General features: G+C 35.1%; 3 protein-coding genes across 4 annotated transcripts; 1 reads left to right on the top strand and 2 right to left on the bottom strand.

Annotated features, from left to right (window-relative positions):
- Positions 1-2,276: 2,276 nt before the first annotated feature.
- On the top strand, positions 2,277-4,408 carry LOC105799959 (bifunctional monothiol glutaredoxin-S16, chloroplastic). Its single transcript, XM_012630784.2, has 2 exons — positions 2,277-2,779; positions 3,658-4,408. Exons 1-2 carry the CDS (start codon positions 2,390-2,392, stop codon positions 4,159-4,161), a joined length of 894 nt encoding a protein of 297 aa, XP_012486238.1. The 5' UTR covers positions 2,277-2,389; the 3' UTR covers positions 4,162-4,408.
- A 534-nt stretch (positions 4,409-4,942) lies between these two features.
- LOC105799958 (acyl-coenzyme A oxidase 4, peroxisomal) lies at positions 4,943-8,697 on the bottom strand. Its single transcript, XM_012630783.2, has 13 exons — positions 8,535-8,697; positions 8,049-8,153; positions 7,727-7,833; positions 7,503-7,580; positions 7,292-7,415; positions 7,130-7,203; positions 6,983-7,042; positions 6,753-6,862; positions 6,144-6,303; positions 5,894-5,970; positions 5,640-5,811; positions 5,456-5,548; positions 4,943-5,204 (listed from the first exon to the last, which is right to left on the bottom strand). The coding sequence occupies exons 1-13, from the start codon at positions 8,557-8,559 to the stop codon at positions 5,073-5,075; spliced, it is 1,317 nt and encodes a 438-aa protein (XP_012486237.1). The 5' UTR covers positions 8,560-8,697; the 3' UTR covers positions 4,943-5,072.
- A 1,528-nt stretch (positions 8,698-10,225) lies between these two features.
- LOC105799957 (lysine--tRNA ligase) lies at positions 10,226-14,008 on the bottom strand. Of its 2 annotated transcripts, none has more exons than XM_012630780.2 (15): positions 13,805-14,008; positions 13,574-13,703; positions 13,294-13,459; positions 13,120-13,213; positions 12,877-12,962; positions 12,383-12,501; positions 12,238-12,309; positions 12,020-12,145; positions 11,646-11,928; positions 11,413-11,509; positions 11,157-11,313; positions 10,905-11,048; positions 10,761-10,829; positions 10,527-10,670; positions 10,226-10,441 (listed from the first exon to the last, which is right to left on the bottom strand). In XM_012630780.2, exons 1-15 carry the CDS (start codon positions 13,858-13,860, stop codon positions 10,403-10,405), a joined length of 1,782 nt encoding a protein of 593 aa, XP_012486234.1. In that variant the 5' UTR covers positions 13,861-14,008; the 3' UTR covers positions 10,226-10,402. The 2 variants fall into 2 exon arrangements, with proteins under 2 accessions (XP_012486234.1, XP_012486235.1); XM_012630781.2 differs by having other exon boundaries at positions 12,238-12,306.
- Between the last annotated feature and the right edge of the window lie 438 nt (positions 14,009-14,446).

Genomic DNA, 14,446 nt, shown 5'->3' with positions numbered 1-14,446 from the left:
CTGAATCCTTTGCTTTTAGTTGTAATGAACGGTTGGTTTTGAGAAGGTTCAGATCTGATTATCATCCAATTCGGATTATTTTAAGTTGAGATTTTTTTTTGGGGGTTTGGGGTAATTTGGGTTCAAGTTTTGTTGTGAAAGTATGAATGTAAAATACTGGATGTATTAGTTTTTATGTCAGAACATATAATCACTTTTAATTTAGGGGAGATTTACATTTTATGCTTAAAAAAGTTAAAATGAACTGGTATTCCAAATTTCCAGTCTAATTAATGAAACTATTTACTTACTATTGAGTTTATAATAATTTGCTCAAAAAGTTATAATTGTGTGAATGTATTTGTCCATTAAAAAAGTTCTTACAAAATAGAGTTGAATACAGAAATCAACTAAAATAGTTGGAGAATTAAGAGTTCACAGGTTCAATCCTAAAAAACAAACCCAAAGGTTATGAAAACTAGAATTCGACCTCTTTGAAATAAAGCCAAAGTCGATAACACAAGAGGATCACACAAAGAAGTGGGGATACAGGCGCTCTATTACCACTATATTGAAGATGACCATAAGGAAACCTGGTGGTGATTAGATTTGAAAGTTAGCATCTAGTTGGCCAGAACATGGGTGAAGAAAGAATTGAGCTCATAGGTGGAGGCGATCGCATGAACCAAGAAGTTACACAGCCTTGCAGAGATTTTCAAGTTTGGTAGGCATGAGGTAAAACACGAGTGTTATCCTAAATAATATTCAAGTTAGATAAAAGATGGAGGATACAACATCAGTATGTTTGTTTGGTGAAATTTGTAATATAAATTATTCTTTTTATCAGCGTTTGCTATAAATTAAAACATAAATGTTATTTGTTAATGTACCATCTTACCTTTAACATCTTTATTTTTATATAATTTAAAATAAACCAAAATTTCATTATTTAAAAATATGTATATTAAAATAACAAAATATTATAATGTATAATTTTAATATTAATAAAATAAAATAGTATAACTTTATATTAAATATATAAAATAATAAAATATCATTTTTTAAATTAATAAATATATAGTTTTTAATTATTTATATATTTTATAGTTAAATCTAAATAAAAATATTTTAAAATTATTTAAATTAAATTTGGGCCGAGTCAAGTTGGCCCGAGGACAAGAAATAACAGGCTAAGCCGATCTGATCGCGGGAGGAGTCACCCGACCCATGAATAATTGTATTTATAATATGTGGTTGTTGGGTGAGGATAAAATTGGAACAAAAATATTGAAGTTGAGTAAAAGATGAGTGATATTAAAAAGCGTACTTCATATAGGTAAAACTAGTATAGTGACAATAATATTATGTTATAGGCATGAGAGCTTGGGTTTAATACTAAACAACCCCATTTCCTACATCCAATTAAAAAAAAAAGTCTTAACTAAAAGAGTTACTTAAACTTGTTATTTATAAAGACTACCATATGCCATATTATTTAAAACTTATATGATAGTTACGTAATAAATGAATTGTCGTGTCCATTTCAAGTAAACTAAATGAGCCCAAAAAAAATCCAAAGTGTTGCCCACTTCTTGCAACGATACAACCCTTGGTCAAAGAAGAAGGAAGGCTATCCAAAAAGGCGTGTCTTGCCTCGAGTGACAAGGAGACGGGGGCAAGGGAAGCTTGTGAGGCACGAATTTGAAAATGACCATCGTCGAAAACTCTAAAGAATCAAGGGAGGAACTCGACAGGACATTTGCCAATCCTCATCTAAGTCGACAAGGGCCACAACGAAGAGATAATTAACTAGAAACTGATGAGAGTCCTCTAAGAAAAGGCAAAAGCAAAAATAGAAAAATGGAGTGATGGAGGACTACCTAAGATAAAAACAGGGAAGATGAGTGGCATCAGTTAGGCACATGAGTGAAGTCCAAAAAGATTTTAGAAGATGTGGTTTAAATATTATATTTTGGTGAGACGTGAAATGTAATTGTATTATTGTATTGATTTATATTTTTATAATTTAAAAAAAAAGATTAAATCGATTTTTTTTTCTTTTTAAAAGTTATAACTTGAAAGCTTAAAATAAAATTTGTCCATTTTACGTATTCTATTAGGCAACCACTCAGGCACAAATGATGAAAGGAAGATTGCTAGATTGGGTAACTAATGCTAAGCCCAGTTTGATGGGGCAAAGAAAAAAGGAAGTTGTGAAGCCCATACTTTAAAATGTAGATTGCTAGCCCAGTTGATGGCAACAAATAAATATAAAAATGAAAGCCAAAAATGGGAAAAAATCTTTCTTCCACTTTCCTGTCCCTTCTAACTTTGGTTCTTAACACAACTCAAATTATCAATCAAATCATTAATTTATCCCAATTTCAGATTTCAGGCAATCTTTGTTCTAATGGCCGCAATCAATGTCTCTCCACTCTTCACCTCCTCTTCTTCACTTCGCACTTTCTCTTCTTATGCTCCCCAAAATACCCCTACCCTTTCCTTATACTCACGCTTCGCCCCTTCCCTGTCTTTCCCTTCCTTTTCTCTGAGACCTCCCATTTCCACAAAAACTCGCTCTTTAATAATCGCTTCTGCTGTCAAGAACCTCTCGGAGGTCGAACCCATTCCCGTCCCGGCCACTCCCGAGGAATTTGCCGCTAAGTTCCCTTCGGATGCTGGAGTCTACGCCGTTTTTGATCAAAATGACGAACTTCAATTTATAGGCATCTCGCGTAATATTGCTAGCAGCCTTTTTTCTCATAAAACTTCAGTGCCGGAGCTTTGCTGCTCCGTTAAGGTATATTTTATGAATTTTCTTAATTCTTTGAATGTTGATTGTTGAGTTTGGGAATTATTGAGTAAATAACTGCAAGATATTTAATTCAAAAAGTGAATGCAACTTCTAAGATCTGGGTTGATGCTTGAGTTTGACGGATTTTTAATAGCATAAAGCTTGTAAAGTTAAATGCAAGGGAATCATCAATCTTTTTTGTGGGTTGAGAACCGTGTAGTCGAAGTTGGGTAATTCTAAGCACTGGTGAATGTGCAGCTTCTCTGCATTTTCTTAATGGGAAATCCCAAATGCAGGAATCCATTTGAAATGAGTAGATATTGAACAGAATTGCTTAAGTTTTTAGCTCAATCATGTTCAGAAAGTTCCGATTGTTTTATTTAACTGTTTAGTTACCAAAAGTTCATTGCTATTTGTAATATGGTGGGTCTAGATGTTTCAAATGTTCCAATGTCTTGTATTTATCAATGTGCTGGAATTGAATGTTTAGTGACTAGACATTTAAGGTGAATGATCTTTGTTACAGTTTTATTCACCATGGAAATGAATTGGGAATCAAAGGCTGTACCACCAAATTGGGTGGATTATATGTAAACAAAATTGTAAGTTGTGAACTTTCATCATGAACCATCCTTGAGGCTTGTAATGAATAAAGTAAGCAGCAAATGCTTCTATCCTTACCAAGCAAGCTGAGTTGAAATCCACCAAATTGGCTTTGGCATTGGATGTCTGAGCTTAGTTAACCTGGCTTTCTCATTCTTCAATAATATATATTTTCTCTCTTAACTCTACCTTGTAGAGAGGTCATGTTATGGTAAAACTGATGGTGTTTATCTTTGATAGTAGTTAAGAGAATCAAAGAGTGATGTACTCGCCTTGTGTAGGTTGGTGTAGTCAATGAAGCTGATAGAACAGCTTTAACTCAAGCTTGGAAGTCATGGATGGAAGAGCATATAGAAGCCACTGGAAAGGTCCCGCCAGGCAATGAATCGGGAAACACCACTTGGGTCCGGCAGCCTCCAAAAAAGAAGGCAGATCTCCGACTTACTCCCGGTCGTCATGTCCAATTGACAGTTCCACTTGAGGAACTCATCGATAAGTTGGTGAAGCAGAACAAGGTGGTGGCCTTTATTAAGGGGTCAAGAAGTGCCCCGATGTGCGGATTCTCGCAGAGAGTAATAGCCATTCTGGAAAACCAAGGAGTGGATTATGAGAGTGTAGATGTGCTGGATGAAGAGTATAATTGTGGATTAAGGGAGACACTGAAGCAATATAGTAACTGGCCCACATTCCCTCAAGTTTTTGTGAATGGAGAGCTGGTTGGAGGGTGTGATATATTGACCTCAATGTACGAGAAGGGTGAGCTTGCTGGTTTGCTCAAAAACTAGTGGCTTTGAGTTTTGCTTTTAGCAGTTAGCCATAGAGAGAGCATGGAAAGAAAAGAAATGAGATTGTAAGACGGTGTATTATATTGTTATGCCTTTCATAGGTTGTGGATCATAATTGCATTTTATGGTAACAATCTCTGGATAAGCATCTCAGGTAAACTCTTCCTTTTTATTTAGGCACGGCAGACTTGCTTTTTATTTATCTCAATTAGAGGGGAAAGGAAAGGAAGTGTCTTAAGATGTGAAATATTTTTACTTTTTTCCAATTAGTTTTTTACATAAATTATTAGATCTCCAAATTATGAAGTTTACTCTAAATTGGTCTTTAAGCTTCGAATCAATCTTATTTCATCCTTAAACTATTGAGGTTATATTAATTAGATCATTTTGTTACTAAAATCATTAATCTAATGACATGTCATAAATGTAAATATAACAAACTTGATCTTTTCAACATTAAATAATTAGAGATACATACCTACTTATTTGTTAAAAAATTTGAAATATAATCGACTATCCAATGATTTAACAAATATACCCGTTCGCATCAAATTCGATAAATTTTATCAGCCAAAAACAACGACAGCAGCTTGGGTAAAATTTTCAACTTCCAAATATTTATTGTGAGATGATGATATTTTATATAATATAACGAATCAAAAAGGTTACTCTTTGACACTTAGATGACACGGCTTTAAACCTTGTTATTCCCCTTACCTCTTCCTCAATATTATAATGGTAAAAAAATGTTGATTCACATTCAAAAGCATTAAGCAAGTAATGACAACAGAAGCAATAATTTATTTAACTTCTACTGTAATAAGTTGATTGACTCTGTTTAGGATTCTTTTTTACATTATTCAACTTTTACTGTAACAAGTTCGAAGGGAAGAAAGTCTACACGGTACTTCTCATAGGCGGCTTCGCTGGCTCACTAAGGCTGGCTTAAAACTGGCAAAACCAGTGATTTCCCTACCAGTTACCAAGCTGTTGATGTCATACGTGCCTTCGTATGTGTAAATGGGTTCCAAATCACAGAATGCCTGCAATGGTCACCAATGCAACAAAACTTAAGGATGTTCCTACCAAAAACAAAAGTAGATCATCTTCCACAATTACCCTGATTGGGTAACCAATGCGGACCAAATCTTCAGAAGTACCTGATTCACTAAAAACTAACATCTAATATCTAGCTATTCATCATGCTGTATGCACTTTCGAACCTACTTCTATTCTGAATTGTACTTTGGCAGGAATAAATTGAAAGTGATTTTGAGGCGAGAGTAGAGAAAACCTTTGCAACAAGAAAATCGGCCAAAATTCCATTGCCACCAAGTAACTCCCGCCCAAGAGCAGCTGTCTCTCTTGCCATTGAGGTAATCCACGACTGAAGATCATAACAGTTTTGTCATGTATAAGATTTCAAAAAGAAAAAAGTCACATGAAATCATGGGCTTCTATATCATAAACGTTTATACCTTTCCCAAGCTGGCATGACCGGGAGTCATTTTACCCTCTTCATACAATTTGCAAAGGCGCCAACCAACAAGAGTCATTGCTTGAATATTACCCAACATGCGAGCAAGTTTCTGCTGGTTAATTTGGAAGGCTGCCAATGGAGCACCAAACTGTTTCCTCTCCTTCAGGTACCTGCATCATAGCAAATGCAAAACATGTTATCTTGAATGCTTGAAATGTAATTTCGCAAACCGGAGAAGAATTCATTGCATACCTGGCACACATATCATAGACACCCATCGATATGCCGATAGGTTGCCATGCAACCATTACTCGAGAAACAGCAAGTACCTGCTTGCCATGGTGGAAATTCATATGTGCATATATATTGCATAAGATCCAGCAGAACAAATTAAAAAAATCCATATAAATGGGATCTGTCCACTAACTTGAACTTATCGACAGATTACAAAGAAGGATTGAGTTCAGATCTCATTTTTTTGAGGAAGGTTATTAAAACAAACCTTGCTTGTATCCTGAAAAGAGTTCACACCAGGTAATCTGTCCTCATCCAGAACAAAGACTTCCTTTAAGAGAATATCTCCATTTTGAACAATTCGCAATCCAATCTTGTTTGGTATTTTTGTAGCTGTCAATCCAGGGGAATCTTTCTTAACTAAATATCTGAAACAGAAGGCAGAAGCATCCCGTGTTTAAGGAAAAAGAGCAGGCAATGAATCTAATCACCCTCCAATTAGCAATCTCAATGTTTCTCTCCTACGCTATCACTTCAGTAAACAGCCCATGGTAGTTTCAAAGGTCTGCAACCAGTGATATATCATTCCACCTTTGTTTAGAATTTTAACAATTGTGGAACTCAATGGGGACCAGAGGCCCTGGTCCCTGAATACAAGCTTTACCATTGTTTAATACTTATTACCAGGTTTGAATGCTTCTACTTCTTCATGAACATAAGTTCTCAACTGAAAAAGTGATCCTGGGTTATCATTCTATATTTGCTAATACTGATACTTTAGTTACTAGTGAACATATGATCGTGTCTATCATTAATGGATTCTTTTGTGTGCAAGACCAAATGCTAAACACTATTTCTTGTATGCTGTTTCACTTACCCGCTTATCTGGTTGGTTGTAGTATTCCTGGCAAAGATAACCAACACATCTGCAAAAGTACTGTTTCCTATCCAGCGTTTTTGTCCCTCAAGTATCCATCCTCCTTCTACCTGAATGTTTGAGATGAAAGCAAACATGATAAGACACAAAATTCAGAATGCTGACCAGTGAGTGAAATTAGCTATATTAAAAAAAGATGTGAAAACCAAAAGACAAGGTTGTGGATGGACCTTTGTTGCAGTTGTCTTCAGAGAACTAGCATCGCTTCCATAGTCAGGCTCAGTCAAAGCCTGAATATGACATTAAATATCTTTAATTATAGCTGAAAAAGACACTAAATACCTACCCAGATGTTAATGCCAAAAAGAAAAACCTACCCAGCAAGCTACAGTTTTTAACTGTGCCAATGATGGTAAATACTTCTGCTTCTGTTCCTCTGACCCACATAATGCTATTATTGATAAAAAGAAGTGATACCAGAAATTAGAACTAATATATAGAGAGAAATGTTGGTTGTTGACATGTATCATAGATCTCACCAATTGTAAGCATGGCTAGAGATGAGTGCACCAAGATAAAAGTTGAGCAACTTGCATCAACCCTAGCAACCTCTGCCATTGCAATAGCACTTCCAGTGAGGGAGAGACCTGGGCATCCATAACCCTGCAACCCAGAAATAACCAAACATCTTGCTTGATTTCCACTTCAAGGAACAAATAAGCTAAAAACCAAAACCTGCATAGGAATAACCTTGATAGTACCACCAGAAATATGAAGAGCACCAAGTTTGGGAACAATTTGGAATGGAAACTCTGCCTTCTCCCAGTACTGAGGGAAAAATTTCAAATTAGTTGCTCTCTTTGTGAACATACAATATAAGTAAACAGAAACGAACATAACTAAATACTAGAAACCACAGCATTTAATTGTCATCTACAAAATGTTGTGAAAAAGGTTCATTATTAGAAAGATACCTCTGCCATTATAGGAGCTACTTCTTTTTCCATACACTCTCTTACTTTCTTACGTAGAGCCTGCTCCTCAGGACTCAATAGATCATTAAATTGATAATAGTCGGAAGCTGAATTGTTTTCCAAGATCAAACCAAACACATAGTTAGAAATCACGATTCCCCTTGCAATAACAATTTGTCAAAAGCTATAAATCATTTAACAACCAGAAGGAATAATTTGTTGTTCTCCAAAAAACAGTCAAATTTGCAACCATTTTCAACAAGTTCAAATGCATAAACATAAGCGGAGCTGAAAAACAGAGAATAATGGATAGATTTCATACCAAGAGGAGGAAAAGTAGATGCTGGAGTTGCCTGAGGGAATGCGACCGAAACGTCCAAAGGTGGCGAGCTAAAATAAGAAGGCTTGACACTTCTGCCAGTTTCATCTGTGAGACATCGAAGCCAGCAAATTTATTAGACCAAACAAACACAAGAATCGAAAACACCATCACTTAGCAAATTATATAAATATTTCTTCAGTTGAAAAAAAAATTAACCCAGATATCCACGTTTCATATTTCCTAGTATTCATCCAGAAATATATGTAACGCTCCTAATTTTTTAGAGAACAGAACCAATGCATCGCTTAATATTCTTTATAGTTACTAACAAATTGATTGAAGATTAGTAAAAGGCTCGTTAAATCGAATAACTGTTCCCCATATAATTTCAGAGCAAATCTAAGAATCAAACGACGAGAAACAATTGAAAAGAAAAAGGGAAACTTTTGATAATTAATTTGTAAAAATAAAATTTAGTAAACGAACCTTGAATCTGGGAGTGAACAGTCATGGTGCTGAAATGAGAGTTACGGATCGGAACGAAAATGGAAAACGTAGTAGACGAGATAATACAGGACGGAGAAAGATAAAGTCGGCACGCAAGTTTAGGATTTCTATATTATATATGCTAATTGGCCAAAAGGATTTTTATAAGTATAAGGTTGTAAGAAATTAAGTAATGAGATTAATGGTAAAAGTATATAATCACTTATTTAGCCTTTTAATTTTAAAATAATAATTTTAACTTTTATTTAATTTTTCGTCTCTTTTAACCCTTGAACTTGAGCTATTTGTTAAATCACTCCAAAATACTAATATCCACTGTATACTATGTTAGTAATTAACTCATTTTTTAAATTAAAAAAATATTTAAAAATATTTTTAATCAATTTTTAAAATTTTAATAATTAATTAATTGATGATGTGGCATATACGTGGCAATCCATGTGTACGCCACATTAGCAAGGTTAATTTTTCCATCCATTTTGGAGTGATTTGATAAATAATACAAGTTCAACGGTTAAAAAAATAAAAAAAACTAAATAAATGGCTAAAATAACTTTTTTTTTTGTAAAGTTAGAGGATCAAATAAGGGCTTTTATATATAAATGATCCTAAAATTTTGATTAATTATGTAAATGACTCTCTATTTTGATTATATACGTAAATGATCTAAATTGAACCATAAAAGTTGATGGAGCCAAAGATAATGGCACCACCAACATGTTACGTCAGCTACTTAAATACAAAAATTAACTTTTTGGTGGTGCGAAGGACTTTTTTACATGCCTGGTCTATTTTATTTTTTTATTTTTTAAATTTTTAAAAAATATTATTTTATTAGGTGGGTCCATTTAGAATGGCTCCACCATCAGTGCACTATACCGTTATTTTATTTTGGTGGAGTCATTCTCTTTGCGTGACCAAATAGTTATATATAATTCTAGTGGTAGATCAACCTGAGTTGAAATTTTTTTTAAAAATTATATTTTGTTAGAGGATGAATGAGAGAGGAACGTGGAGCATTTTCTTATGTATTTGTGTTTTTGTTAATTCAGTAAATTTTTTAATTAGAAAGTATGTCTTGTTTAATGACAATTCGGTGGAGCTCCGGCACCAGTAAATTTAATGGTTATTTTCGGATGCCAGTTATTTATTCGGTAATTGGTTTAAATTGGTTATGTAAGTGTTTCTATTGGCTATGTTAGGACGATAACGAGTTCAAATGAATTATGCAGCCAACGAGTGGATTATTTGAGATTCTAAAGCAACCTCACACTCGGCAGACGTGGGTTTGAAGATAACGAAGAAGACTACTCGATCAAAGCGCTCATCCTAGACGAATCGAAAATGTATAATTTTGATTAAGTATTTATTATTTTAGATATCATAACCAAGACCTTGTTTTGGAAAAAATCATTGATTATTTTTAAAAAAAATTGTTTAATTACAATATTTTTCATAGAAATATGACCACACTCGTTAACATTTTTCAAAAAGTGAAATTAAGGTAATTATGAATATTTACTGAATAAATGAGAAATGAGCAGAGTTGGTTTGTAGTAAGAGGTAGGGATAGCAATTTTCTTGAAACCAAAATCGGAATGAGTGTTAATTCAATATTTTAATGTAAAATTTTTTACTCACCGATTCAATTGATAAATTAGAAAAAAAAATTAAAAGTGGAAAATACAAGATATTATAATAATGATTTGATAGCATTTATTATTACAGGAGCTTAAAGTACCCATCTCCAATTAGCCAAAGAGGAATACACAGACAACAATAAATACAGCAAACTGACAACTAATCCTTGTGTTCGGTTCAAAGTCAGCTGGTCGTTGGTGAAAAGTCTAATCTTGAGGCTTCATTGCTGGAAAAAGGATAACTTCCTATATCAACAAACACCATAGTGTCACATTGAGATCCAAGTATGTACATAAATACATTAATTAATGAAGATTGAAGAACCGTAACCTTGACATTTGGTGAATCCGTAAGCAGCATAGCTAGGCGATCAATCCCCATTCCCAGTCCAGCAGTTGGGGGCAACCCATACTCTAAACAACTGCAAAATGATTCATCCAACACCATTGCTTCATCGTCTCCCAATTGTCGATCCTAAAAGAACAGTATGACCATGTTACATTACAGCACTGAACAGCCTATTGTTGTTGCATCAGTAATATGTAGAATAAAAAAAGATGCTACCTTGAGCTGCTCAGCAAATCTTTGGCGCTGTACTTGAGGATCATTCAATTCAGTATATGCATTGCATAGCTGCAACCAAGATCGGGATTAGTTGGTTGCAACACTAGTTAATTAATAGCATGAACTTTGTATTTGCAGTTTTACCTCTCTCTTGTTCACGAATAATTCGAAGCGCTCGGTTAACCCCGGTTTTGATCTGTGCCACTTTGCCAGAGGACTCATTATCTCTGGATGGTTGATGATAAAAGTAGGGTTTATGCACGTTTCTTCAAGAAAATGGCCCACAAGCTGTTACTGGATTCACCAATTCTAATAAGTATGAAGCCAAATATATTGATGTGATATGATTATGTAGATGATTAACTGTTGGTGAACTAACTAGGGGGAAGCAATGACCTTGTCTAACAACCGAGTTGTGGTGTGGGGAGCAGGGCATTTGACATCAAATTTTTCACAAGCTTCCAACAAAAACTTATTGGCAGTTTCGCTGGAAAGATCTTTGGGTATGCTGAGGTTCGCCCTAGACTCCAGCTCCTCTATCAAATCAATCCTTCTGCACAAGTTAGGGAAACAATGGTAACCAGACCTGACATGATACTTTTAGCCTTATGACCTATGTGATATTACAATATACTACATATAGTATCTTTACCTAAAAGGTGGAGTAAAATCAATCTCTACAGGTTCACTGTCGAATCCATTACCATGGTACTTGATTTTATGGCTTCCTGTCAGCTCCTTCACCATACCTGCAAAATCAGTCATTGGTTGCCTACCAGATATGCATTCAATCCAACAAAAAGGCAGTTATATATCAATAGTTAAGGTAGAGCACTAAGGCTATGGTAACAACCCCTCTCATTCCTGTGAGTGTGAAATACGAACCTGATAACAGCTTCTCTATAATGTCCATCAAGTCATTATAATCTGCGTAGGCCATGTAAAATTCAAACATCGTGAATTCTGGAAGATGAGTTAGATTCATTCCCTCATTCCTAAATACTTTCCCAATCTCATAAACTCGATCAAGTCCCCCGACAACCAGTTTCTTGAGATACAGTTCTGGTGATATCCGCATGTAGAGCTTCATATCCAATTCATTATGATGTGTGATGAATGGCCGAGCAGCAGCTCCTCCAGCAGTCATAGTCATCGCAGGGGTTTCAACCTGAGACAGATGGTTAGAATATTTATAAACACAAAGATTTCAAAAAAATGTTTACCACACATTTATTCAACCCTTTTAAGTATCTTCATACCTCTATGAATCCAAGATTGTCAAGGAAGTCTCTGGAGTAAGATATGATTTTGGCCCTGGTCCTGAATATTTTCTGAACCTCTGAGTTCAACATCAGGTCGAGATAACGTTGACGATATCGAGTTTCCTTAACATAAAAGAAGTTATTATCAATTTCTCAACTCTCAAGCCTCAAAGAAAGACAATCTCTTGGCAACCGAAATAGTAGCAATTACATACCTGATCTCTGAGAATGTAAGTTTCAGGATTTCTTGTTATTCCAGGGGTCCATGAATGATTTCTTGTTTTCTTCTAGGGATATCAGTATATAATTAGCATTAGAAAAACATCTATGAAGGTTGAGAAATTCCTTGTGATCTTTTACCTTAGACTGTGCTTCATCGCTGTTGGAAGTGATTGCATGCCTTGGAAGCATGTGCAGGCATGGGGTGAGTACCACGAGTGACCTAGGAAAAATACTTAATTCCCCTCTTTGACTCTTCCCTGTAGCATAATCAGGAGCAAAGACATTATATACCTGACATGCGTAAATGAAGAAGATGCATGTATATGAAGCATTTTTAAGATGAATTTCTGCACTCAAAGCTTGCTAAGATCAACTGTATCATCTCAACGTAACTAAAGAATAATGACCAAATTCTAGAATTGGATCTTCACTATAAGAAGCATTAGTTGGAACTAAACAACCATATATTAAATAAAGAAAGTTATGTACTCTCTTAGATCAGAGTTCCACATAAAATTTGATATCTGGGTCCCGAATATATGCAAAACTGCTTACTCTACCAAATGCAGCTAAAAAAACGACGGAAAATGAGCAATCTATCATATATCCTACTAAAATAGATGTACACTAACCAGGGAACCCGCATATCCCTACAATGTCACCTCGCTTCACCCCAGAGTGATACTTACAGAACTCATTTTCATCCATGTCGGAATGCCTACCAAAATCAAGCTCACGTTAAAGGTACAAGTTGCTTGATTTCATTATCCATGATAAGGAGACCTTTGAAACTTAATATAGAAAATCTTAGAGGATCAATGATGGAACTGAAGACAAAGATGTATATGTACGTACGTATGTATTTATGTATGTACCTTGCATCTGCCATCACTTGAATTTTAGCACCATTTCCATGAAGATCATAAAAATATAGTTTTGACGATGATGACCTCTTGTTCAAAATTCTCCCTTAAGGAAAATGTTATCTTGATCAGAATACACTCCTAAGAGACAATCATAGAGATAAAACCAATTCATATGCAGAGTACCTGCTAAGGAGATTTCAGTGTTCTCAACATGTTCACCAACGTACAAACTTCTATATTTGTCAATAAATTCAGTGATAGACATTGAAATATCAAACTTATGAGGGTACGGATTTACACCAGATTCCTTTAGTAATGCCAAACTTTTGATTCTGTTGCTGAGGAATTGCTGCCACCAAAGTTTATTTTGAGCATTTATCACCCATAACTATTTTTACATTATTTAAGGGAGCTAAGCAACTAGAGCTCTTTAAGTAGAGAATTGGTGGTTGGTGAAACCTACCGTAGGATCCATGGTATCATCATTTGCCACCTGTTGCCTCTGATTCTCTGGTATCTTATTCGTGGTCACCTTCTTTTTCTCCTCTTCTCTGACTTGCCTCTCTCTTGCCCTCCGTTCTCTCTTAAGAACACTATATTACAACAAGCATAAACAAATATATGTAATCAGTCATCGGATGGTCATTAAAGAAGGCTAACGACTCATATAAGTAAAGCACATGAAGAGCAATACTTGTTGCTGAGGGTTTCATATGAAGCCGGCCTGGGTTCCGAAACAAACGAATCCATTGATAACTGCGTTGGAGTTCCTCGCTGTTGTAGGCGCGAGAAAGATCACTTGTGTAGCATGTGCTGTTCTAATGCTTGCAAGTTTAAAACATTCTTCTAATCCTCCATTTGAATCAACTAAACCAGAGGTCTTCCTTCTCAAATTTTCTTTTTCCTCCTTTTCATCATAAAATATATATTTAATTATAGAAAGGATCACTGACTCCGCCTTTCTTCCCTATTGGTGAATATTGAATTCTTTATTGTCTTAGGCCTTGAATTACCTACTTGGGGCTCAAGACATGGAAACTACTTAACAACTTAAAATCATTTTTTTATTACTCCCACCTCCAGAGCTTTGTCTTGGCTTCATCTTTCTTTACTTTCCTTGCTTGGGGTACAAGGAAAATGACACTGTAGAAAGTTTAAAGAAAAAAAAGGAAATGGTGAAAAGAAAAACTCCATTAGTGGAGATGTGGATACTGAGTGAGTCCTCTACCGTCTGTGCAGTATCTTTATTTGACATCCTATGTTTAAGTTGAGTTTACCTCTGTTTAATGGACAAAAAGCCAACATCATTTTTATCCAAAAAACACAAACTTATATG

Source organism: Gossypium raimondii, chromosome 9 (genome assembly GCF_025698545.1).
Source record: "Gossypium raimondii isolate GPD5lz chromosome 9, ASM2569854v1, whole genome shotgun sequence".
Taxonomy (NCBI): Eukaryota; Viridiplantae; Streptophyta; class Magnoliopsida; order Malvales; family Malvaceae; genus Gossypium; species Gossypium raimondii.
The sequence above is the reverse complement of the archived record's forward strand: the minus strand, read 5'-3'. Positions and strand labels throughout refer to the sequence as shown.